The sequence below is a fragment of the Panthera leo genome, chromosome D3, assembly GCF_018350215.1.
Source record: "Panthera leo isolate Ple1 chromosome D3, P.leo_Ple1_pat1.1, whole genome shotgun sequence".
NCBI lineage: Eukaryota > Metazoa > Chordata > Mammalia > Carnivora > Felidae > Panthera > Panthera leo.
Genome location: NC_056690.1, coordinates 66416929 through 66442267, shown reverse-complemented (window position 1 = coordinate 66442267; position 25339 = coordinate 66416929). Strand labels below are relative to the sequence as shown.

General features: G+C 44.5%; 1 protein-coding gene and 1 pseudogene across 1 annotated transcript in view; both read left to right on the top strand.

Annotated features, from left to right (window-relative positions):
- The first annotated feature begins 924 nt into the window (after positions 1 to 924).
- The window catches only part of PSTPIP2 (proline-serine-threonine phosphatase interacting protein 2), a 73720-nt gene continuing 49305 nt past the window's right edge, over positions 925 to 25339 (top strand). The window contains exon 1 of the mRNA XM_042911397.1: positions 925 to 1057. Coding sequence (XP_042767331.1) covers positions 1025 to 1057 — 33 coding nt within the window. The 5' untranslated portion in view covers positions 925 to 1024. The remainder of the gene's footprint in view (positions 1058 to 25339) is intronic.
- On the top strand, positions 12496 to 15500 carry LOC122204149 (annotated as a pseudogene).

Below are 25339 nucleotides of genomic sequence, written 5' to 3'. Positions count from 1 at the left end.
CTCTCTTTGACCTTGGCCCTGTTTAGAAGTGTAGAACTCAACCCAGTTCTTCACCTGTTTAATACCCTGGGATCTTGGGCAAGACTTTCAAGCCTCTCTGTCTGCCACAATTTTGGCTCAAGGCCTGTAGCATCATGCAAAGCATCACGCTTTGTTCCAAAGCGCCATATTACTACCAAGGAGAGATAGGTCTGACTTGTCCTGGGGTTATGGGGTATCCTTAGGGAGGGAGAGTGCATGGAGAGGAAGGAGGCTCTGGGCTGCTGCTGGAGTGGGCTTACTGGAAAAGGGTCTTGGGTCTTGAGAATGAGGAGGAGGTCGGAGAGGAGCTAAGCTCTTGGAGGCATTGAAAGGGCCCCGCTAAGGGACAAAGAATCAAGGGCTGACAGTATCAATGACCTTTCTTGACTTTTAAACTAAAACCTGTCCAGGGGCTGATCTGTAGCGGGTGCATCTGGAATGTACTCAGGACTTCCTGAAGCGTTTGCACCTCACGTGACCGCTAGCATTGTCAGTCCTCGAGACCACACTCCGATCAGGTCCCCAAGACCTCTATCCAGCATCCTGCCGGGCCAAGATTTCTCCGGGAGGAATTCTATTGGGGGAGGAGGGAGCACGTCGGCGGGAAGGGAGCCGAATTCGGCAAGGCGGCCGGACCAGTTCCTTGCAATCCTTGAAGGCTTCCTGCATGAGGGGACAATTCCCGGCTCCCAGATTGCCGGCTGCGGGACGCGGCAGGGCTCTACCCGGGTGCGCGCGTGGGCGCTGAACGCTAGTGACCGCGAGGCGGAGGAGGTGGCGGCGGCGGCGGCGGCGGCGGCGGAGGCGGAGGAGGAGGAGGAGTGTGTCCTGGGCGGGTGCAGTCGGGCGTGGTTTAGGACCCGGGGCGGCACCCCCCCCCCCCCACCCCCCGCGGCCCGGAGACTCTCCAGCTGGGCCGCCCCACCGCAGGCTGCCACCCTCCGGTCTCCCCGCGCCTGCCCGTCGCCCCGCTCCGCTCGGCCCCCTGCGACGCGCGCTGGCCATGACGGGCGCACTGTTCAAGGCGAACTTCTGGGTAAGTCGGCGCCGCCTGGGGACCTGTCCCGCTGCCGTGTCCCCTCTCTGCCCGGCCCCCAGCCCGCCGGCGCCCTCGAGTCCCCCGGGTGGAGTCCTCCGCGCCCCTGCCGCCCGGGCCCCAGCGGCGCGGGGCCCCCAGTCTCACAGCCGAGGATCCGGAGACCCCGGCGAGGAGCGGCGCGGCCGGGGAGAGCGGCCGGTGCCCTCGAGGCTGTGCCAGGCCTGGGTCTGGGGCGGACCTGGGTGAGCTTTGCGAGCGGACCGCTGCAGGAACCCCCCCCCCACCCCGCCACCCCCCCACCCCCGGGATCGTCTCCAGGTTCGTCCGGGCCCAGTCGGCGCCCGCCCTTCCCCGCAGAGGCTTTGCCCTGTTCCCGGAGCCCCCTCCCCGGAGCCCCCTCCCCAGGTCTTTGCCCAGAGCTGCTGGCGGCGTCCAAGGGCTGCCTGTCCCCCTTCCTCCGTCTGGTCCTCTTCCCTCAGTCCTGTCACTCCTCAGGGGCCCCTCAAGGGCCTGTAAGCCCTCTTTCAGAGGAACTGCCCTCATCCTTTTAGGCCAGCACACCTCCCGACTCCTTACTTCGGACCCTGCATGCCTCCATTGCTACCCCCCCCCCCCTTCCTGAAGTTTTTGAAGTTCCCCTGCGGCACTGCCCCCCTGCAGGTCCCATAGCAGGTATTGTCACTGTGGGGGAAAAAAAGTAGGGCAGAGAGACTGCCTTCCCCCACCTCACAGTGTGACACCAGTTGTCATATCTCAGCCCAAATGTCACCTCCTCAGGGAGGCCTTTCCTGATTGTGCCCAACAGGCCCTATCACTAGTTCACATGTCACCATTCTGTTCCTTCGTAGCATTTGTCAGCCTGTGGTTTTGAACTGGGGAGACTGCAAGCGCATTGAGCCTCTTGGGGCAGCTACTGTGCAGTTTTCAGGGCCCGTGCCCCTTACACAGCTGATGCGGGGTGGGTGCTCAGCAAATAGTTGATGACTGAGTAAGTGCATCTGTATTGCCCAAGGGGCCTGAGACTGGGTGAGAGCCGCAGCCTCTGTCCTCACAGGGCTCCACGCCACCACCCCACCGATAAATACTTGCCGGAGTGGTTAGGGCCAGGGGCAGAAATGAGGTCTGGGTTGGGTAAACGTCAGCGGGGAAAGAACCCTCTGTTTATACCTTCCCCCCTCCTCTGGCCTTATACTTTCGGAAGGTATCTGAGATCCTGAGAGATAGTTTGCAAAGGTATCTTTTACCTCTAATTTTCTGTATACTTTGTGTCAAATAATAGAAACAATAATAGCTGACATTACTGTGCACCGTCTGTGACGAACACCTGTTCTAAATGCTTTACATACACTACTCATTTCAGCCTCACAACTACCCTGTGAGGTAGCTTGCTTACTATCTCATTTTACAGGTGAGAAAACCGAGTGTCAGATTGTTAACCAACAATCCCAAGCTGCTAGAGCTGTTAAATAGTGGAGTAGGCCTCTGCACGGACCAAATGCTCTGTGAGTGCCTCAGTGAGGCTGGGGCCCAGCAAGATTATCCCAGCACTGCTGTCTGCATGGATCCTTTGGTACTCCCAAAAGTAGATGGTGGGTCATCATTTGACCCTCTGTGTGAATATCTTTCTCCCCCTGCTCCAATCATGAGCTTCTGGAGGGTAGGTACTGGGTGTCACCATCAGCTGAGCCTTCAGCATTGAATGCTGCCTTACCTGTGAATGCTCAGGAATCAGGCAGACAAGATTGTTGGCTAGGTCTGGGGGCAAAGGAGCAGAAAGGAACCTGCTGGAGGCTTCGTGTGATGCCTCTACCCACTCAGGGCATAGAGGAGGCAAGGCTGTGGTTAGCACAGAGGGGAATAACTTTCATGTTTCAAGGACGAGAAGGTTGTGATCAGATACAGTAGAAAACTTTGGAAGCACAAGTGGGTATCAGTGACTGAATTTAATAAATATTTATGAAATACTTTTCCTGTATAAGGATTTCTAACTGAGGTGGCATTTGCAGAGTAAGGCCACCACCTTGGTTGGAAGGTATATTCCCATGAGGAATCAAGGTACGGAGAGCAGGCTTTGGCTTTAAGTTTGTGGAGGAGGAAGGGGCGGAGGTAAGAAGAGTCCAGCAGGGGCCATGGAAAGAGGGCCAGGGGGTCTAGGGTGGAGACCATACGGAGGAGAAAGGAGGAGATGAGGGAGGAGTAGCAGGGGGAAGAAGAGGTCAAAGCCACAGGGCAAGGCAACCATTGAAGGTGAGCAGTAGGGGAAAGGGTAGGAGGGCTCAGAGGAGGCTCCATGTAATACGAACAGGAGAATGAGATGCGAACAGGAGAATGAGATGCGGGCCCAGAGATAAGGAAGTCAGGAGGAGGAACTGGTTTGTGGGGAGAGAGGGAGGAGGAAGAGGCAGAGCCAATATTAACAATATTTTAACCACAGGGGTGGCAATGGTGAGGACCAAGGCCAGCAGCATCCTGAAGTTCCCAACCCAGCCCTTGCCCCCACCCACCCCCCAGCACCATGCCAGGACTGGTGGGTATGGGGACGTGTTGGGAGGGGGAGGGTCCTGGAAAGGGGACAGATGTGTGAGGCAGCAGGGTTTGGAGCTATTTTGTTTCAGTAACCAGTGCAAACACGGCAGTGAGTGTTCTCTGGTGTCTGGTGGTCAACGTGCTGACAATGGGCACCTGCAGGGTGCTATGGTAGTAGACCGTTGGTTGGCATTCTGGGTTCGAGGAGCTGGTCTGGAGGAGATGGCCCTGGAGCCTTGCGAGCTGTCCAGGTGAGAGAATACAGAGAACAGCATGAAGTACAGAAAGGCATTGGTTACCAGTGGAGGCTCTGAGGTGGACTGGCCAGGTTTGAATATCCGTCGCGCCCCTTACCAGCCGTGTGCGACTTTAGGTGGCAGGTTACTTCAACCTCCCTCCTCCTGCCCCGCCACCAAGCCTCAGTTTTCCTTCCTCAGTCCCATAAAAATGAGATATTAGTAGTGTCTACCCCATCAGAGTTTAGTACCGAGATTAGCACAGTGCCTGGTGAGTACCTGTGATTGTCAGCTGTTACTACTATCAGCACAGAGGTGACAATTGATAAGTTGTCAGTCACTCGAGGAGAACAGTTGACAGTTGACAGGAGACAGTTGACAGTCACTCGAGGAGAAAGAATGAAAAGACAGGAAGTTCCCAAGGAAGCACTCTTGAAGAATACCTTTGTTTAGGCAGGAGAGGAGAAAGGACAGGGAAATAAAGACAGGGATGTAGGGACACAACCAGGAAAGGGCTGTCACACGCCCAAGAGAGAAATGTTCCATAGAAGTGGAAAGGCCTGTGGTCAAATTAAGTAGGTGTTCCAGAAAAGGTATGAGTCAGTACATACTTTGTATGTAATCTTCCTCAAATGACCCATGGAAATACTTTCCATGGATCTGTTTGAAAGAGAGTACTCAGTGTTCTTTACTAATTTTTCAAAACATTTTTTTAAGTTAATTTATTTGGAGACAGAGGGAATGTGAGCAGGAAGGAGCAGAGAGAGGGAGAGACAGCAGTCAGAGCTTAACCGGCTGAGCCACCCAGGTGCCCCTACTTGGTGCTCTTTAAAAATGGGATGGTCCCAAGGGGCCCTGGGTGGCTCAGTCGGTTGAGTGCCAACTTAGGCTCAGGTCATAATCTCACGGTTAGAGAGTTTGAGCCCCACATCAGGTTTGCTGCTTTCAGCACAGAGCCTGCTTCTGATCCTCTGTCCCCCTCTCTCTGCTGCCTCTCCCTCACTTGCATATGCTCTCTCTCTCAAAAATAAATAAAACACTAAAAAAAAAAAAATAAGGTCCCCAACTGAGTTTGCCCGATGTGAAGCACCCAGGGGTGTTGTTTCTTTCCCACTCTTCCCTGTGCGTACCTGGTCTGTGGCTGCGTGGTTAAGCAGTGCTGTGTAATTTATCATGTTAATGTAAATACTACCTTGTCAGAATAAGAGTGACCATGGATGTGGATTCCAGAACTCCAGGAAAGCAGCTAGGACACAGTAGAGGAAAAATCCCAGTCTTTGACACGATCAGACAGTGTCTTCCAGATGTGGACAGGCACATGTGATATAGAACCTGTTCCAGCAGAGGTAGAAGTCCTCCCACCCTAGGAGATTCTCATGCTCCTCACTTGGGTGTGAGGCCCAACCTACCTCTGTACATTGTCTAGATCCTTATTTTGACCAGGGCTTTCTGCTTCTCAAAGCTCTTGGTCTAGACCAGCTTCCTAGTCTCTGTCCCAGCCCTCCTCTGTGACCTCCTGCACCCGCAGTAGGTGGGGGCTCGCTGTTCTGCCTGCAGAGTGACCAGGGGAAGTCTTGGGGCTGCTTGAATTTGCTCATTGTCTTACTGTGGACCCAGGGCTGTCCCTCTGCTCCAGATCTTCGGTCAGTGTGGAATCTTGTCATTCTGGGGCCTTACTGGAACGTGGGTAGGTGCCATATTGGGCTTTGCTCAGTGACTTTTCTCTGTACGGTGACCTACATCACTATGGGAAGCTGTTTTATTTTCTTTTTTTTTTATTAAAACTATTTTTTTTCAAGGTTTATTTAATTTTGAGAGACAGAGAGAGACAGAGTGTGAGCAGGGGAGGGGTAGAGAGAGAGGGAGACACAGAATCCAAAGCAGGCTCCAAGCTCTGAGCTGTCAGCACAGAGCCTGATGCGGGGCTTGAACTCACGGACTGCTAGATCATGACCTGAACTAAAGTTGGGCTCTTAACCGACTGAGTCACCCAGGCACCCCAATGTTTATTTATTTTTGAGAGATAGAGAGAGACAGAGCATGATTGGGGGAGGGGCAGAGAGAGAGGGAGACACAGAATCTGAAGCAGGCTTCAGGCTCTGAGCTGTCATCACAGAGCCTGATGCGGGGCTTGAACTCACAGACCATGAGATCATGACCTGAGCCAAAGCCGGACACCCAACCGACTGAGCCACCCAGGCACCCCCTTTTTTTTTTCTTAAATAAGCAGAAAAACCAGGTTATCACATAGACCCTTCATGCGGACTCCATGTGCTAGTTTCTACAATGTTCAGGGTGCTGCTTTACGGCTTTAATACTCTCTCTTGGGAACCTGTCCCTAGAAACATACCACAGGGCTATTTTGTATTGTTTTGCCTAGTGGCAAAAGGCAAGGTAAAGTTATTGACAATTACCCTTGTCGAATTCATTCTTCTTAGAGCAGCCAGTGGGATCTATCTTTAAAATAATTATCAAAATCCTTTTTTCTTGTTTTATCGTCTTAAAAAAATTAAAAAAATATTTTTAATGTTTATTTATTTTTGACACACCCAGAGAGAGAGAGAGAGAGAGAGAGAGAGAGAGAGCGCGAGCATGAGCGGGGGAGGGGCAGAGAGAGGGGGAGGCACAGAATCCGAAGCAGGCTCCAGGCTCTGAGCTGTCAGCACAGAGCCCAATGTGGGGCTCGAACTCACAGACCGCGAGATCATGACCTGAGCTGAAGTCGGATGCTCAACCAACTGAGCCACCCAGGCGCCCCTATCTTCTTAAAAATTTAATGAGAGGCATGGGACCTCTCTTTAAGAAAAATAAAAAATTACAGCTTTTCTCAACATCATTGTGCAGAAACTTGTTACCACTTTACAAAATAATGTATTTATACAGCTTTTTCTTGACAGAGCAGCTTTAAAATTATCTATTGACTTACCGCTCTAATCGAGGATTTAGCCTTATGTCATCACCTCTATTTCCCTGTAAAATTATAACACTAATTTTAACTTTTTATTTAGAAACAAATTTTTAAGTGTATTTATTTTGAGAGCGGGAGAGGGGCACAGAGAGAAGGAAAGAGAGAATCCCACCCAGGCGCCCCTGGAAACAATTTTAAAGTTACAGAAATCTCGAGAGTATGAAGAATTCACATATACTCTTCACTCAGATTCTCCAGTCTTTTTAATTTTTTTGTTTTTTTAAAATGTATTTATTTTTGACAGAACGCATGTGTGAGCAAGAGAGGGGAAGAGGAAGAGAGAGAGAGAGAGAGAGAGAGAGAGAGAGAGAGAGAGAGAGAGGTGGGGGTGGGGGGAGAGAATCCCAAGCAGGCTTCATGCTCAGTGCAGAGCCCAAAGCAGGACTCAGTCCCATGACCCTGGGATCATGACCTGAGCCCAAATCAAAAGTCAGATGCTCAACTGACTAGCCACCCAGGTGCTCCAGATTCTCCAGTTTTTGTTTTTTTTTTCAACGTTTTTTTTTTTTTTTTTTTTTTTAATTTATTTTTGGGACAGAGAGAGACAGAGCATGAACGGGGGAGGGGCAGAGAGAGAGGGAGGGAGACACAGAATCGGAAACAGGCTCCAGGCTCTGAGCCATCAGCCCAGAGCCTGACGCGGGGCTCGAACTCACAGACCGCGAGATCGTGACCTGGCTGAAGTCGGACGCTTAACCGACTGCGCCACCCAGGCGCCCCCAGATTCTCCAGTTTTAAACCCCATCTGCTTTGTCTCTCTTTCTTTCTCTTAATAGATATATATTTTTTCTCCTGAACCACTGAAAATAAATATCACTGTTTTGAAATCAATAATCACTATTTAGGTTGTCAGCATAAAAAGATTGTTTACTTAAAAATAAATTGTATACTATGATTACATCTCCATTCATGCTTTTCCTGGACTTTTTGTTTTGTTTTGTTTTTTGTTTGCATTATTCAACTTTATCAGAGACTTTTTTTTAATGCTCAAGCATATCAGGGGTTTTGTTTGTTTTATTTTTTATTAAAAATTTTTTTTCCCACAAATAAGCAAGTTTTTTCACAGATCAGACTTACATAGTGAATGCAGAGTTCAGAGGTTGGTCTATCAGATACCCATTATGCAAAGGCCTAAAAATATAACACGTGTATAGATAAGTACATATAGTTAAAATGTATGGGTCTCCTGGGTGGCTCAGTCGGTTAGGCATCCAACTCTTGATTTCAGATCAGGTCATGAGCTCACAGTTGGTAAGTAGGTTTGAGTCCCGCATTGTGCTCTACTCTGACAGTGAAGAGCCTGCTTGGGATTCTTTGTCTCCTTCTCTTTCTGCCCCTCCCCATCCAAGAATAAATAAATAAACATTAAAAAATGTATTCTAAAGGAAAAAAGATTTGGTGTATTCAAAACTTGGTATAAATGTGTATGATGCGTGCTAATTTATGGATTTTTCTGGTGAAATATCTATAGATTTCATCAGCTAGTCAAAGCAAAATAATGATTATATCTAAAATCTAGATCTGTACGACTACTTGATAATTTTGTACTTAATTTTTGTATTTATCATTTACTACTTCCTAAATGTAATCAGAATGTCCAGTTTTTATTTTATAGTTTATTATTTTATTTTTACTTTAGGGAGAGAGAAAGAGTGTGAGTGGGGGAGAGGAAGAGAGAGAGAATCTTAAGCAGGTTCCATGCTCAGTGTGGAGCCCAATGCCGGGCTCTATCATGGGATCATGACCTGAGCTGAAATCAAGAGTCGGACGCTCAGCTGACTGAGCCACCCAGGTGGCCCCAGAATGTTAAGCTTTATACATATTTTATTACAGAATAAATATCATCTACATTTCAGTATTAATGAAAACCTCATCCTGAGTAGAAGTGGCTGACATTGTTTTTTCTTTACCTGCGCTACAAATCTCCTATTTTAACAAAAAGGAGATTTCAATAAGAGGAGTTGTTGGTTAGCTTTATAGTTGCATTTTTTTAATGTTAATTTGTTTTGGAGAGAGAGAGAGAGCAAGGGAAGGCAGAGAGAGAGGGAGACACAAAATCGGAAGTAGGCTCCAGGCTCTGAGCTGACAGCACAGCGCCTGACATGAGACTCAAACTCACAAACTCTGAGATCATGACCTGAGCCAAAGTCGGACGCTTAACCTACTAAGCCACCCAGGCTTAGTTGTAATTTTTTAAAATTTGAAACTATTAAAGGGGCACCTGGGTGGCTCAATTGGTTAAGTGTCTGACTCTTGACCTTAGCTCAGGTCTTGATCTCAGGGTCATGAGTTCAAGCCTTATGTTGGGTTCCATGCTAGGCAGGGAGCCTACTTTATCTATCAATCAATCAATCAATCAATCAAACCATTAAAAGTTTCTAATTAAATAAACAAGGATGCTTTAAGTTAATTAAGTACTTAATTAATTTTAAATGTTTATTTATTTTGGGAGGGGTGGAGGGGCAGAAAGAGGGAGAGAGAGAATCCTAAGCAGGCTCCATACTCAGCATGGAGTCCATGCTGGGCTGTATCTCATGACCGTGAGATCATGACCTGAGCAGATATTAAAAGTCGGGTGCTTAACTGACTGTGCCACCCAAGCACCCCTAAAATCATATATTGTGAAAATCCATGAAGATGGCAGAACCATACAGCTCACTCTAGAAAAGTCAGGCAATATAATACATGGTATTTTCAATACCAGTGTCCAATAGCTGCTGTGAGTCTTACAGCCTCTCAAAACAAGGGCTTCGTCACCTGTCTCAGAGTCGTGGGGTTCCTATTTCCCAAATAACACATGTGTGAGCTAAGTAGGAAAATCAGACTTCTCAAAGATATAGTAGACTGGTGGCTTATTTGTTTAAACCTACTTTCTGAAGTCGGCTGTTTGCATTTTGGGCTGAAGGTTAGCCAAGGGTCAATAGGAGATTTTGACATATCTAATAGATGTTTGTTCTTCATGAGAATAGAAAAGCTTTTCTCCAGTGGACCCTAATGCCCCTGTCTTAAATTCTTTGTACTATTTGTATGTTCAGGGAGGCTCAGAGCAGCACAGGGCAATCTTAAGCCCCAGTGCACAATCCATAACATTCATTATTCTCTGTCTTTGGAAACTATTATATAACCTTAAAAGTCACTGTTCAAATATGGCTGTTTCATTAGCATTGACCAGGTCACACTGGATTGCATTTGTGGATTAGAAAACGGCTTCTTTTTTTTTTTTTTTTTTTAAGTTTATTTGTTTGTTTTGAGAGAAAAAGAGAGAGAGAGAGAAAGAGAGAGAGAAAATCCCAAGCAGGCTCTGCGCCCCTAGTGTGGAGCCCCGTGTGGGGCTTGAACTCATGAACTGTGAGATCATGACCTGAGTTGAAATCAAGAGTTAGTTGCTCAACTGACTGAGCCACCCAGGCACCCCGAAGACTTCTTTTTTAAACAGAAATGATCACAGGTAACTATTTTTGAAAGTTGAACAGAAGAGTATTCTTAGATATAAAATACCCACTATTCTTAAAAAAAAACAATGCTGTGATGATCTTAAATATTTTTTTCACAGATGACTATTCATTTTTTACACATATTATTGTTTATGGCCGTGGATTACAGTTTCAAGTACTTTTATAAACCTCCAAGAATGACACTAAAATTCCCACCTGCCTCAATGACATAACCGTTTTCACAACTATATTTTAGCAGAGAAAGAGAAAAAAAATAAGGAACAAGAAAAGTTGTAAGGGCAGCAGAAAGCTGACCCCTGCCTCACACCCACAAAATTCGCACTTTGAACCACAGTCACACAAAACTACTTGCTATACCCCAAGGTGGGTGGGGCAGTGTTCCCTTGGCCCTGTCCCCAGGCTTTTGCATTGACTTCTGCTCCTGCTTCTAGGTCTTGGTTAAGAGAGTTTCTGAAAGCCCGTTGTATTTCTTTTCTTTCTTTTAATTTTATTTATTTAAATAATCTCTAAACCCAACGTGGGGCTTGAGCTCATGACCCAAAGATCAAGAGTCAGGTGTTCTTCCAACTGAGGCAGCCAGGCGTTCCAGCCTACTGCATATTTCTAACAGTACTTATGACTCAGTATTTAGTCACCACTTGCTTTGCCTGTCTTCTTTACAAGGCTATTGTCGCCTTTTGTCTCATTTACCTCTATGTCCTTAGAGCTTGACACAGTTCTGAGAACAGAGTATATGCTCAATAAATGTTTAACATGTGAAGAAGAAGTGAACACGGAAATCTAACCTACTTGATTAAAAAAAAAAAAGAGGCATCCACTGCTCTTTGCCCCTACACACACTTACATATATGTAATATTCAGGGCCATGCAACTGAATTCCATATTTAACTAGTTCCCTTTTCACTTTTTTAGTCTGATAGTATGTATATTTTTTATTGTGGCAAAATACCTATCACTTAAAATTTACCATCTTAATCATCGTAGTGAACATCTTAGTTCAGTGGTGTTAAATACGTTCATCGTGTTGTGCAATCATCACCGCCATCCATCTCCAGAACTCTTTTCGCTCTGTGGAACTGAAAGCCTATATCCATCAAACAATAACTCCCCATTCTCTCTTACCCCAGCCCCTGGCAACTATCACATTTCTGTCTCTATGATTTTGACTGTTCTAAGTGCCTCATATAAATGGAATCATACAGGATTCGTCTTTTTATGACTGGCTTATTTCGCTTAGCATAATGTCCTCAAAGTTTCTCCATGTTGTGACCTGTGTCAGAATTTCCTAACTATATTATATTATATTATATTATATTATATTATATTATATTATATTATATTATATTATATTATATTATCTTAATCTCCTAACATAGTAATACATATTAACTTACATTCCATTGCGTGTGTATAGCACATGTTGCTTATCTGTTCACCTGTAGATGGACACTTGGGTCGCTTCCACATTTCAGCTATTGTGAATACTGCTGCTATGAACACGGGTGTACGAATATGTCTTCAGGACCCTGCTTTCAGTTCTTTTGGGTATGTGCTCAGAGGTTTAGTTGCTAGATCATATGGTAACTCTATTTTTAATTTTTTGAAGAACTGCCATATGTTTGCAACAGCAGCTGCACCATTTTACATTCCCACCAGCAGTGTGGAAGGGTTCCGGTTTTCCCACGTCATCATCAACACTTTGTGGTTTTCTGTTTTTTTTTGATAGTAGCCATCCTAAAGGTATGAGGCGATACCGTAGTTTCATTTTGCAGTTTCCTAATGGTTAGTGACGTGGAGCATCTTTTCATGGGCTTGTTGGCCATTCGTATATCTTTGGAGAAATGTCTATTTAAGTCCTTTGCCCACTTTTGAATCAGGTTGTTTGGTTATCTTTTGTTGTTGTTGAGTTATCTGTATATTTTCTGGATATTAACCTTTTTATTTTTATCAGATATGTAAGTTGCAAAGATTTTCTCCCATTCTGCGTGTTGCCTTTTTACTCTGTTGTTAGTGTCTTTTGCTGCACAAAATTGAAAATATTCATGAAGTCCAATTTGTTTTTTCTTTTGTTACCTGTGCCTTTGGTGTCCTATCTAAGAAGTCATTGCCAAATCCAGTGTCATGAAGTTTTTGCCCTATGTTTTCTTTTAAGAGTTTTATTGTTTTAGGTCTTACATTTAGGTCCTTAATCCATATTGAGTTAATTTTTTTGTATTTGGTATTAAGTAGGTGTCCAACTTCATTTTTTTGCATGTGGGTATCCAGTTTTCCCAGTACCGTTTGTTGAAAAGACCATCCTTTTCCCATTGAATGGTCTTGGCCCCCTTGTCAAATGTCATTTGACCATGTATGAACAGCTTTATTTCTGTTCTATTCTGTGGGCCTGTCTTAATGCCAGGACCACACTGTTTTGGCTACTGTGGCTTTGTAGTAAGTTTTGAATTCAAGAAGTGTTGAGTCCTTCAGTTTTGTTCTTCCTTTTCAAGATTGTTTTAGCTATTCAGGGTCCTTTGAGATTCCATATGGATTTTAAGATGGGCTTAGAATTTCTATTTCTGCAAATTAAAATCAGAGACTCTTTTTAAAAAATTCTCCAGCATACTAGGTATTTTTTAAAAGTCCTCTATACCTCCATCCTCCTCTGGAGACCCCCTTTTTGGAGCCCTCTGTCCTCTGTCCCAGTCAGGCCTGCTGCACAACTGTCATCCTGGGCTTTCCTTCAGTGCTCTCTTGAGTTGGAGCCACTGTTTTCCAGATCCTATGTCACTTAGAGAGCTCTCAAAACATAAATGAGTTCATATCCTTCCCCTGCTTGAATTCTTCCAGTGGCCTCTTGTGGTACTCAGAGTCTAAAAGTCTGACCATGGCCTACACAGGTCTGCCAGCCCCAGACTAGCCTGCCCCTCTGCGCGTATCACTTACCTTCTCTTGCTCACCTACTCTACTGTGGCACTTCTAGGTCAGTTACCAAATGATGAATTATTGTTTCTGACTAGCCAATTTGCTTGCCCCACCTGCCTGTTCCTATGGCATCCTGTGCCCATAAGACAATCCATAATACTGTAACTACCTCTTTAATGTCTGATTCCCATGACCATAAGCTCCATGTGATGTGTCTGACTTGTTCAGAACCATATTCCCCCACATCTAACATGGTGCCTGGCTTGTAGCAGACACTCAGCAAATGAGCTGACACTCATCCAAGCCGATGCTCTGTCTTCACATTCCCTTTGGTGAGAAGTGTTATTCTAGGCTTCTAAAGAGCCTGTCCTACTATGACTGGAGGGGTCATCTTGTGCTTGGGAGAATGCTGTTGTCAAGGATGGGCTCCGGCTGTACTGGATGCCTTATGCCCAAGGAAGGGCACAGAGCAAGGTCCACACACTAAGTGCTGACCATATGGTGAGAGACCCTGTGACCAATAGAGAAAACACAACACTGGTTAGAGAGAGGAGCATTCTGGTTCGAGCGACCAAAGCAAGATGGGTCAAAGTCAGAGTGGTGAGCATGGCCCTGGAGGTGACAAGAAAAATGACAAGGAAAAGAAAAAGAAATACAAACCTCCTGTACCGACTAGAGTGAGGAAAAAGAAGAAGAAAACAAAGGGACCAGTTGCTGCCAGCGAGCTGCCACTGGTGACATGTCACACTCAGTGCCGGTTAAAATTACTGAAGTTATGGGGCGCCTGGGTGGCTCAGTCGGTTAAGCGTCCGACTTCGGCTCAGGTCACGATCTCGCGGTCCGTGAGTTCGAGCCCCGCGTCGGGCTCTGTGCTGACTGCTCAGAGCCTGGAGCCTGTTTCAGATTCTATGTCTCCCTCTCTCTGACCCTCCCCTGTTCATGCTCTGTCTCTCCCTGTCTCAAAAATTAAAAAATAAACGTTAAAAAAAATTTTTTTAAAAATTACTGAAGTTAAGATTAAAGACTCTCTTCTCATGGAGGATGAATTCATTAGAAATCAGGAACAAATGAAGACTTTAGAAGAAAAGCAAGAGGAGGAAAGATCAAAGGTGGATGGCTGGGGGGACCCCAACGTTGGTAGGAACGTTGGAAGACATCACTGTATCTACATCTGTGGGCTCAGAACGCTGTGTCAGTATTCTTTCCTTGGTGGACAAGGATCTGCTGGAACCAGGCTGCACGGCCCTGCTCAACCACAAGGTACATGCTGTCATAGGGGTGGCTCATGGATGACACGGATCCCTTGGTCACAGTGATGAAGGTGGAAAAGGCCCCCCAGGAAACCTATGCTGTTATCGGGGGTTGGACAACCAAATCCAGGAAATTAAGGTATCTGTGGAGCTTCCTCTCACACATCCTGAATATTATGAAGAGATGGATATAAAGCCCCCAAAGGGGGTCATTCTCTATGGTCCGCCTGGCACAGGTAAAACCTTATTAGCCAAAGCAGTAGCAAACCAAACCTCAGCCACTTTTTTTTTTTTTTTTTTTAATTTTTTTTTTTTTTTTTTAACGTTTATTTATTTTTGAGACAGAGAGAGACAGAGCACGAACGGGGGAGGGTCAGAGAGAGAGGGAGACACAGAATCTGAAACAGGCTCCAGGCTCTGAGCACTCAGCACAGAGCCTGACGCGGGGCTCGAACTCACGGACTGCGAGATCGTGACCTGAGCCGAAGTCGGACGCTCAACCGACTGAGCCACCCAGGCGCCCCAACCTCAGCCACTTTTTTAATAGTGGTTGACTCTGAACTTAATCAGAAGTACCTAGGTGATGGGCCCAAACTCGTTCAGGAATTGTTTCTAGCTGTGGAAGAACATGCACCATCCATGGTGTTTATTGATGAAATCGTTGCCATTGGAACAAAAAGATGTGACTCAAGTTCTGGTAGTGAGAGAGAAATTCAACGAACAATGTTGGAACTGTTGAACCAGTTGGATGGATTTGAATCAAGAGGTGATGTAAAAGTTACCATGGCCACATACTGAATAGAAACTTTGGATCCAGCGCTTATCAGACCAGGCCGCATTGATAGGAAAATTGAGTTCCCCTGCCTGATGAAAAGACTAGGAAGTGCATCTTTCAGATCCACACAAGCAGGATGATGCCAGACTTTGATCATGGCTAAAGATGACCTCTCTGGGGCCGACATTAAGGCAATCAGTAGAGAAGCTGGTGTGATGGCCTTGAGAGAACAGAGAATGAAAGTAACAAATGAAGACTTCAAAAAGTCTAAAGAAAATGTTCTTCATAAAAAACAAGAAGGCACCCCTGCAAGGGGTGTACATTTTTGAGGGTGATGTGGGTATAGGATGCCCACCGGGCTGCTTTCATCTGTTGGCCATGTGCAGTGCTCTGCCCCCAATAAAGCGAGCTCCTTCTCAGGTAAAAAAAAAAAAACAAAAGAGAGAGAGAGAGCGCGCATTCTTCCCTAGTCATCACACCATCTCAGGCAATTCAGCTTAACAACTATCTGTGAAGTCCTGAGCAGCAGCCTTGTGGTAGCTGCTGTGGGTCACAGAGTGACATGAGACACCTCACCTTCTAGAGACTGTTATCTATTCAGTGGGTTCAGTCTCCTGTGCTATTTAAAGACAACAGTTTTTTAATATTAACATAATAAAATTAAGGACATTAAAAATGTATTGTTGGGGCGCCTGGGTGGCTCAGTTGGTTAAGTGTTCTACTTCGGCTCAGGTCATGAGCTCATGCTTGTGGGTTTGAGCCCCGCGTTGGGCTCTGTGCTGACAGCTCAGAGCCTGGAGCCTGCTTCAGATTCTGTGTCTCCCTCTTTCTCTACCCCTTCCCTGCTCATGCTTTGTCTCTCTATCTCTCAAAATAAATAAACATTAAAAAAAATTTAAAAAAGTGTATTGTTAGTGATTTGGTACTTTTCCCCATTTTGTCCTCCATGCATAGGTATAATCATACCGTATGTACTATTTTGTATTCTACTGTTTCCATATAATAAATCAAATATAAATATAAGAAAGTATCAAAAGTTTATCTTTTGCTATCTACTTTTCTCAACAATCATTTAAAAATATTATAATTGATGAAACTATCTTCTTGCTGTTTGACATTTATATAATTTCTGAAGTTGTCTATAATAAATAATGTGCTGCACATCTTCATTTATTTAGGATATTTAAAAATTGGAATCTTTGGGGCATCTGGGTGGCTCAGTCAGTTGAGCCTCCAACTTCAGCTCAGGTCATTTCAGTTTGTGAGTTTAAGCCCCGTGTCTGGCTCTATGCCGACAGCTCGGAGCCTGGAGCCTGCTTTGGATTCTGTGTCTCCCCCTCTCTCTGCACCTCCCCCACTTGCGTTTTCTCTCTCTGTCTCTCTCTCTCTCAAAAATAAATAAACATTAACAAATTTTTAAAAAAGTAATTAAAAAATGGAATCTTTAAATATCTGTTTCTGGAAATTCATGAAGGAACTTGTCACTGCTCAACTGTTTTACTATGTTTCTCTGATGAGATCACTCCCTCTCTTTCCATGGTGTTAATTTCATACCTTTTCCACGCTACTCAGACCTCTACTTCCTTCCCATATGCTCACTCTGTTTTGATGATCTTGCTTCCTACTCCATGGAGAAGCCAGACACCAGCTGGTGAAAGCTCATTTACCTTCTGTATAAATAGGATTAGGTTTGGCCATGAGTAACAGAAAACCCAGAACAACAGTGGCCTAGACAAGGACAGTGTTTATTTCTATCTCACATACACAAAGTTCCTAGCCAGAGCTAGGCATGGCCAGGAACGATACCCCTGCCTGCTTACTCCAGCGGTACCTGGTTCAATGCCTGGTACATAATGGATTTGACGTAGGCAGGGTGGGTCCCAGGACCCAGAGGGGGTCACACAGGACCAGCCAAGAGGGTCATTGGTTTTGTGCAGGACAGAAATCAGCACTGGCTGGCTTAGTTGCAAGAGCATGCAACTGTTGATCTTGAGGTCATGAGTTCAAGCCCCATGTTGGGTGTAGAGATTACTATAAAAAAAAAAAAGAAAAGAAAAGAAAAAAATCAAACATGAACCTGAAGGAAGTGAAAGCAGAGTTTGTTGAATACTGTCAGTGATAGCACATAGCAGATTGAGTGTCTGGGAGACTTGGAAAAGAAAGGAGAGTGAGTCTCTTCATTGCTCGGGGTTAGGGCTTATATTGGAAACGGTTTCAAGGTACGTGTTCCTTCAGGAATCCAGAGTAGGGTCCCTTCAAAGGCGAGTATCAGGTGAATAATAGGTGCTATTTCTTAAATCACTGAAGGTAGGGAGGATTGATGTCAGCATCGGCAGAGGTTGGTTTGAAGCTAATGTCCTGGGACATGTTTGGGCTTCGGTTCTTCTTAGATGATAAAGTGTTTGGGAGCCTAGGACAAGAATCCAAGAATGATTAACTTTCCTGCCTCTCTCTTGGAGTGGGAACATAGATAGCAGCTTGGTTCATTCAGATGCAAGGTGAAATATAGAACATGAGTAAATGGGGCCTAGCAGAGAAACAGCAGAGACGGAGCCTTTCTAAAAATGGAGCTGCTCTCTTTCCCTGTCTCAGATTCACAGTACTATCTGTTGAATGAAAATAGCGTTCATTTACAGTAGGACACTTAAAAACTTTTGGTGTATATATAAAGTGATTTCTTAGAGAGCAGATGTATTCTCAATGTCTCCAATAATATCCCAAGGTACTAGTTCCACTACCTCAGTCATGGCCAGTGTGGTTTCTTCCCTGCCCAGTTAATAAGCAAAAACAGGTGCCTCATTAAACTTGCATTTGTGTTTTTACCACCAGGGAGAGTGAACCTTTGTTTACTTCCATGTTCTATTTCCTCTTTATGAATTGTTTTGTTTCTTTCCTTGTGCTTTGCTTATGAATCTATGTAAGCTATAAAAAATGATAAAGGTATTGTTTGTTATTTACTACAAATATTTGAAAGCACATTCTCACATCTACATATGTATGTGTATACATATGTGTGTTGTGCATGTGATTCACATCTTCTGGCCTCCAGTAAATACCGTGTGCAGTAGTGAGGGCGGTCCTGAGGCCCTCAAGCCTCTGTGTCGGACATTCTTGGGTTGGAATCCCAGCTCTGCTCCTTTTAAGCTGAGGGATATGCCTTGTTCAAATTACTCAACTTTCCTAAGCTTCGTATTCTCCTCTGTAAAATGATCATTATACTTAAAATGTATACATATTTTGCAAATGCTTTATACAGTCAAGTGTGTTGAGCTAATCTTTTGTGATTTCATCTATTATATACCAAAGTTTAAAAACTTCTCCCCATGCTTGATAAACATTTAATTATTTTTCTTTGAACTCTTCTATGGTTAAAGTTTTACTCAATAGTTAATTGTCTTTTTGGATGAGTCCCAGGTGTTCTGACATTTGCAGAAGCCAGAGATCTGTGTGACCTCTAAAGTCAGGAGAAGATTGACTCCTGCCCTCAGTGGGCCTACGCTCTTGTCAGGGGGCAAACACACATGTATGATCCCGATGGGAAATAGGCTGACCTACTCTCCTCACGCTAAGAGGTGTGGGTTAGCAGAGTAGGATTATGGAGTAGGCCCAGCTGGGTGGGTGCCATGGGCCACCAGTCCCTAAAAAGCGCTAAGATAGCACTGGGCATGTGATAACATGGGAAAAATCTGTGTTTCCAGAACACCTCAAGGGAGGGTAAGGCTTGGCACAGGGCTGGAAGGAATACTTAAATAGGCTGCTTAGGGTAGGGGGACCGAGCCTCTGCCCCTACCTGCAGGCCCTGCTTGAATGACAACAGTTGACAGATCGATGTCCTCTGACAGGCTGGAGCCTGGTTTCGGGCTTAGTTTTGCTGGGTGATGGATGCAAGAGGAAACACTGTATGGTCACTGTAGTCTTTCCTCTCCACTCTTGCCTTACAGGGCTGATCCGATTCTACTCCAATTTGAACACTAGTTTTTCTATTTAAAGAATAGCTGCTTAAGGTGACAGGTCCATAAAGGGCCACAAATGTCTGAAAACCCTAGAAATACAGTCCCTTTACTGCTCCAGGCCTTGGTTGCCCTGCCTCTTGGAAACTGCTCTGAGGATATACTCTTTAAAAAAAAATTTTTTTTAATGTTTATTTATTTTTTGAGAGAGAGACAGAGCATGATTGGGGGAGGGGCAGAGAGAGAGGGAGACACAGAATCTGAAGCAGGCTCCAGGCTCTGAGCTGTCAGCACAGAGCCTGATGTGGGGCTTGAACCCATAAACTATGAGATCGTGACCTGAGCTGAAGTCGGATGCTTAACCGACTGAGCCACCCAGGCACCCTGGGATATACTCTTTTTTTATCAAACACAGGCACTAAACTTTCTCCCTCCCAAGACAGCCAGGTCTTGAACAAGGGGTCCAAAAAGACCTTAGTTCTCTGGGATAAAAAGTATTTCTCTAGGCCTTTGTCAGCACTTCTACTGATGGTCAGGTCTGGAGATCTGAACAGTTGACCAGTCCTGTGGGTTGTCCCCAGCTCAGCCTCCATCCAACTGTCCTATGCTAGCACCTACCTGTTTAATCAGGATTCCCATGTAATTCCTGCCAGAAGAGTGGTTGGCTTTGATTCTGACCAGCTGTTGTTTAGGGCCATCATCTTGGCCAGCAGGCTTCTCCCTGGCTGACACCAGCTGTATTTCCCTTTCCTGGGCTGAGTAGGTGGAGAGTCTGTATATGAGAGACCATGGTGTTCTCCTAGATATCCTTAGCTGTGAGTCAAAGGCAGGAAATATGATGCAAATCAAGGCACCTGCCATTGAGCCACGTGGCCACTTCTGCAGACACTGAACTGAAGGGCCCCAGGACCCAAGAGCTTGGGTCAGCAAGCCAGAAGCCTGTCTGCTCTCCAGGGCAAAGAAACGAGTCCTGTGGACAGGGTTTCAGATAGGGAAGCTGGAAAGACCAGGGGGCTCAAGAGAGGCTGAAGGTACAAGACCGCAACTATTCAGATGGAATTGTGGTCGATTCCATGGGAACCCGGGAAGTGGGGAGGGAGAGGCCACCAGCTAAGGGCAGCTGCAGTCCTCCCGGCCATGGCTCCGTATCGTTTGGGATCTACATCCGACACTACCTCAGACTAAGTGAGTGCCTTGCCCAAAGCCACTCAGCTAACCGCTCTGAACTTGAGCTTCCTGTTTTGCAATGAGGACAATACTGTCTGGGCAGCCTAAAACTAGGACCATTCTGTGTCTCAGATGATAAGATAGATTATAGTTGTGTTAAAGACGTGGAACTGTTGGTAATGCATTTGTATATCGATATTGTAGCGCTTTGCTTTTTTTTTTTTGCAGTTAATTTTAAAAATTGAGATAATTCATGAAAATGGGTGGAAATAACTTTAAAATTTTTAAGGAATTGTTAGAACAAGTGAAGTATAGTCCCTAATCCCTAAAAATTGTCATTTACAGCAAGCAGCAAGAAAGGTATTTGTAATACATTAACTTAGAAAAAGATACTGCCAATTCGTAAAATAAGACCTCCTCATTTTTTTAAAGTTTATTTATTTATTTTGAGAGAGAAAGAAAGCATGAGTGGGGGAAGGGCAGAGAGAGAGAGGGAAAGAGAGAGAATCCAGGATAATCTCTCCATTGCAGGGTCCTTAATGTAATGACATCTGGGAAGTCCCTTTGCCATGTGAGGTAATGTGTTTACAAGCTCCAGGGATTCTGACTTGGATATCTTTGGGGGCGGGCCGTTGTTCTGCCTAGAACATAGAGTGATTGGATAGTCACTCCATGTGTTTGGGGGACAGAGTGATCACTGGGGGCTTCTCTGGAAAGATGACATTTGAGCTGAGATGTGAAGGGTAAGGTCCAGCCAGCCTTCCGGAGCGCTGAGGGAAGGGGAGACAAAGCAGCGAGGCTGGAAAGGGCCTGGCGTGTTTGAGGAACAGAAAGATCAGTGTGGCTTCAGCAGGAAGCAGGCAGGATTGCTGGGAATCAGTTTGACAAAAGCCAATTTGCTGAAATGATCAAGTCACTAAAGTCCTGCTTCTAGTAATTACCTAGAAAGCTAAAGCATGCTGTGTTATCGAGGGTAATTTCAAGAATCTTTAAAATTAATAGGTTTTATTATTTAGTGCAGTTTTACGTTTACAGAAAAATTGAACAAAAGTACAGAGTTCCCATATTGCTCCCTCCCACCCCAGTTTCCCCCTCTATTAATATCTTGCATTAGTGTGGTACATTTGCTACTCTTGCTGCACCAATATGGATGCATTATTATTAGCTAAAGTGCATAGTTTATGTTAAGGTTCACTGTGTTTTATAGGTTTTGACAAATGCATTATGTCATCTATCCTCCATCATAGTATCATACAGAATTGTTCCACTGACTTGAAGAACCCCCTGTTCATCCTTCCATCCCTCCTTCTGAACCCCTGACAACCACTGACCTCTTTGTTGTCTCCAGTTTTGCTTTTTCCAGAATGTCATGTAGTTGGAATCATACAGTGTGTGGCCTTTTCAGATTGGCTTCTTTCACTTAGCAGTATGTGTTGAAGATTCTCTCATGTCTTTTTGTGGCTGGATGCCTCACTTCCTCCTATTGCTGAATAATATTCCCTGGTGTGGATGTACCACAATTTGTTTATCCACCTGCCTACTGAAGGACATCTTGGTTGCTTCCAATTTGGTGCAGTTAAGAATAAAGCTGGTATAGGGGCGCCTGGGTGGCTCAGTCGGTTGAGCGACCAACTTCGGCTCAGGTCATGATCTCACGGTTTGTGAGTTCGAGCCCCGTGTCTGGCTCTGTGCTGACGGCTCGGAGCCTGGAGCCTGCTTCGGATTCTGTGTCTCCCTCCCTCTCTGCCCCTCCCCGACTCACGCTCTGTCTCTCTCTGTCTCAGAAATAAATAAACATTAAAAAAAAAAAAAAGAATAAAGCTGGTATAGGGGCACCTGGGTGGCTCAGTCAGTTGAGTGTCCAACTTCAGCTCAGGTCATGATCTCACAGCTTGAGGGTTCCAGCCCTGTGTCGGGTTCTGTGCTGAACTCAGAGCTCGGAGCCTGCTTTGGATTCTGTGTCTCCCCCTCTCTCTGTCCCTCCCCTGCTCGTGCACTGTCTCTCTCTGTCTCTCAAAAATAAATAAACATTAAAAAAAATTTAAAGAATAAGGTTGGTATATACGTTCATATGTAGGTTTGTATGGACACAAGTTTTCAGCTCACTTTAGTTAAAATATGGTTTCAATGAATCAGATTCATTGGTTTAGTTCAGCTGAATGTCATTTTAACATGTGTTATTTCACGTCTAAGGTGCCTGAGTGTCCTCTGTGCTCAAAATTCATGCAAAATGCTCCTTGGATTAGGCTGGGTAAGAAATCAGTGAGTTAGAGGGGAAAAGTCAGTGGACTTAGGAGAATGTGTACTGGAAGAAATACTTGGTATTTGCTTCTAGAATTCTGACATTTAAGACATGTGTTAAATCTGAAATTTGAATATGTAAGACATTCTCATTCCCAAAAGTCATGGACCCGAAGTGCAGAAAATCCAAAACATATTGAACTTGAGCTGGCCTAGTGACATTGCAGTGGCGAAGCCAAAGATAAACTAAAAGTAAAACTTAACCAAATCTAAATAAAAACTTTGAGGAAAAAGCCCTCAAAGACAACACAAATTGTCATCAATTTTACAGAGTCTCTAGGAACAAGTAGAAACAAGAGTCACATATTTCCGGGGTCAGGGAAGGCTGAATCACTGAGAGATAGAGGATGAGTAATTTCTGGACTACAAAGAATCATTACTTAGTATTATCCCTATAAACAAAGTTAGTCATCCTGATGGGCACATTTGGAGATCATTGCATTTATTTGCATATTTTTGGTTGGGTAACATTTTTTTTGCATTTATGTACTTCTGTTCATGTTAAGAATATAATGATCAGTCAAATTGTAACCTAAGCCTCCATTCCTTCATTTGTAAAAGGATGGAAATGAATTATGTGGTTTAGCTCTAAGATGCTCTCAAATACAGTAGCATTCTAAGGCTAGAATACTGTGGGAAAATAAATAGACTCTTTGACTACCTAGAATGTTTAGGACATGGGATATTCTGCTTAATTCCACTTTCCGATCAACTGATAATTAACCCCAATTCGTTTTTGGTTTGAAATTTGTTAGAAATTATAAATCCACATCTTGGCGAATCCACATCCAGAGCACGTAAGGGATTTTTTTGAGGATTCTTCTGATTTAGGTGCTGGGGTTTCAGAAATGGAGACGGAGAACATGGAAGATGCTGAATAGGAATGAATGCACTTTGTTCTCATCAACATCACATAGTTTCTATTAGTTTGCAGTTTCTTGGCTTTAGATAAATTGTCATGGAAGAAATCCAGTCAGTTGACTATCTGGGTTACTGGGGTCTGAGATACGGCGTCCAGTCAGCGGCTGTGAAATGCATCCCAGACATTACTGCTGCAGGGACGTGGCTGCTTAAGAGGCTTCACAGTTATGTAGTGTCTTAAGACTTTGAGATTTATTCTCGTTTGCGTATTTGGTTTGCCTAGTAGGTGAACCAGACGATAATAGATAGAGACTAAAAGCCTTCAAAATTGTATTTCAGTGGGGATGTGACATGAAGGGTGTCAGAAGCTGGAGGGAATTTTTATGGACTGGACTCCAACTTCCCACGGGGAGCAAGAGGGAATACAAGTCAGCTAGAGTAGTGACTGGATATTTCCCTGGGCTTGACCTACTTTGGTTTCCTGACTTAGTTCTCTTATTTGCTTTGACAGTGGTGGTAGTTCGTTGGGTATTTGATCTGGCTGGCTTTTTTGGCTCCGCTGGCTGGACTGCTGGGGTTTAGAGAAACACTGTCCTGTTCCCTTGGTCCCCCATCTGAGGACCTACTTCAAATTTTAGGTATAACCGCTTCCTGGCACTTGCTTGCTTTTCCAGGCCTGTGCAGTGTCTTGGGCATGTCTGGAGGATTCTCTAGGGAATGCTGTGGACCAGGAGGAAGACTTGAGTCTGTATTTCTGGACATTGATGTACCACTGATTGGTGCTCAGTTCAGCAGCACATGTACTAAAATTGGAACAATGCACCACTGATTTTACCCTGTGATATATACAGTCACGCACCTCTCAGGGGTAAACTATAGAAGTTCAACTTGTATTTATTAACTGGAAAAGCGTTAGCACTAACATTAGCAGTGCCCTTAGCTGTGGTCTAATGTTCCTCATGAATTGAAACACCCACCTTGGATTCTTAGATTTTTCTCTCCCTGTGGATTTGTAAGTCAAATTTCTCATGTCCCTGAAGGATGTGTGTGTGTGTGTGTGTGTGTGTGTGTGTGTGTGTGTGTCTGTGAAACAGAGAGAGAGAGAGGGAGGGAGGGAGGGGGAGAGGGAGATTTAGATCATATTGAAGGTTAGATGGGTAATGCTGAACATTAGCCAACTTTCTGAACATTGATATCTTCTAAATCTTATGCCTTCTATGTTAAATTTAGAGGGATATTTGTCTTTCACAAAGTCATGGTCTCAACATACATAATATAAATTTTCTGTAGTAAAATGTGAAGTTGTTCCTTTTTTTATGTTCAGTTTTGTTATGAGGAGTCCAAATAGTTCAGAAATAGAGGTTGCCACTAATAAATGTGTGGTGTGTTTCCTTCCGGACTTTTGTCTCTGTATTTATATACAATGTAGTTATGCATTTTTCTTAACAAATATGGACTCATTTATTATGGGCTTATATAGGAACCTTTCATTTGTCTCATGATAATATATTGTGGATATCTTTTTGTTACTATGTATAATTCTATTTTATTCTAGTATCTAAAGAAACTTGTGATTATGCTGGGCCCACCTGGATAATCCAGGATCATCTCCCCCTCTCAAGATCTTTAACCTAATTGCACCAGCAAAGCCCTTTTTGTCATGTAGGGAAATATATTCATAGGTTCTGGGGCTTAGACAGGGGCATCATTTGGGGTCATTATTCAGTCTGTCATACTGGTGTTTTCTAGGTATCTCCGTGGTAAAATTACTGCTTTCCCTTTTGTAAGTAATGAATAACTAATGTAATTATATAAAATAATGTAATTAATAAGTAGCTTAAGGGGGGATACTTTGAAATTATGTAAATGTACTGCTTGCCTCAAACTTT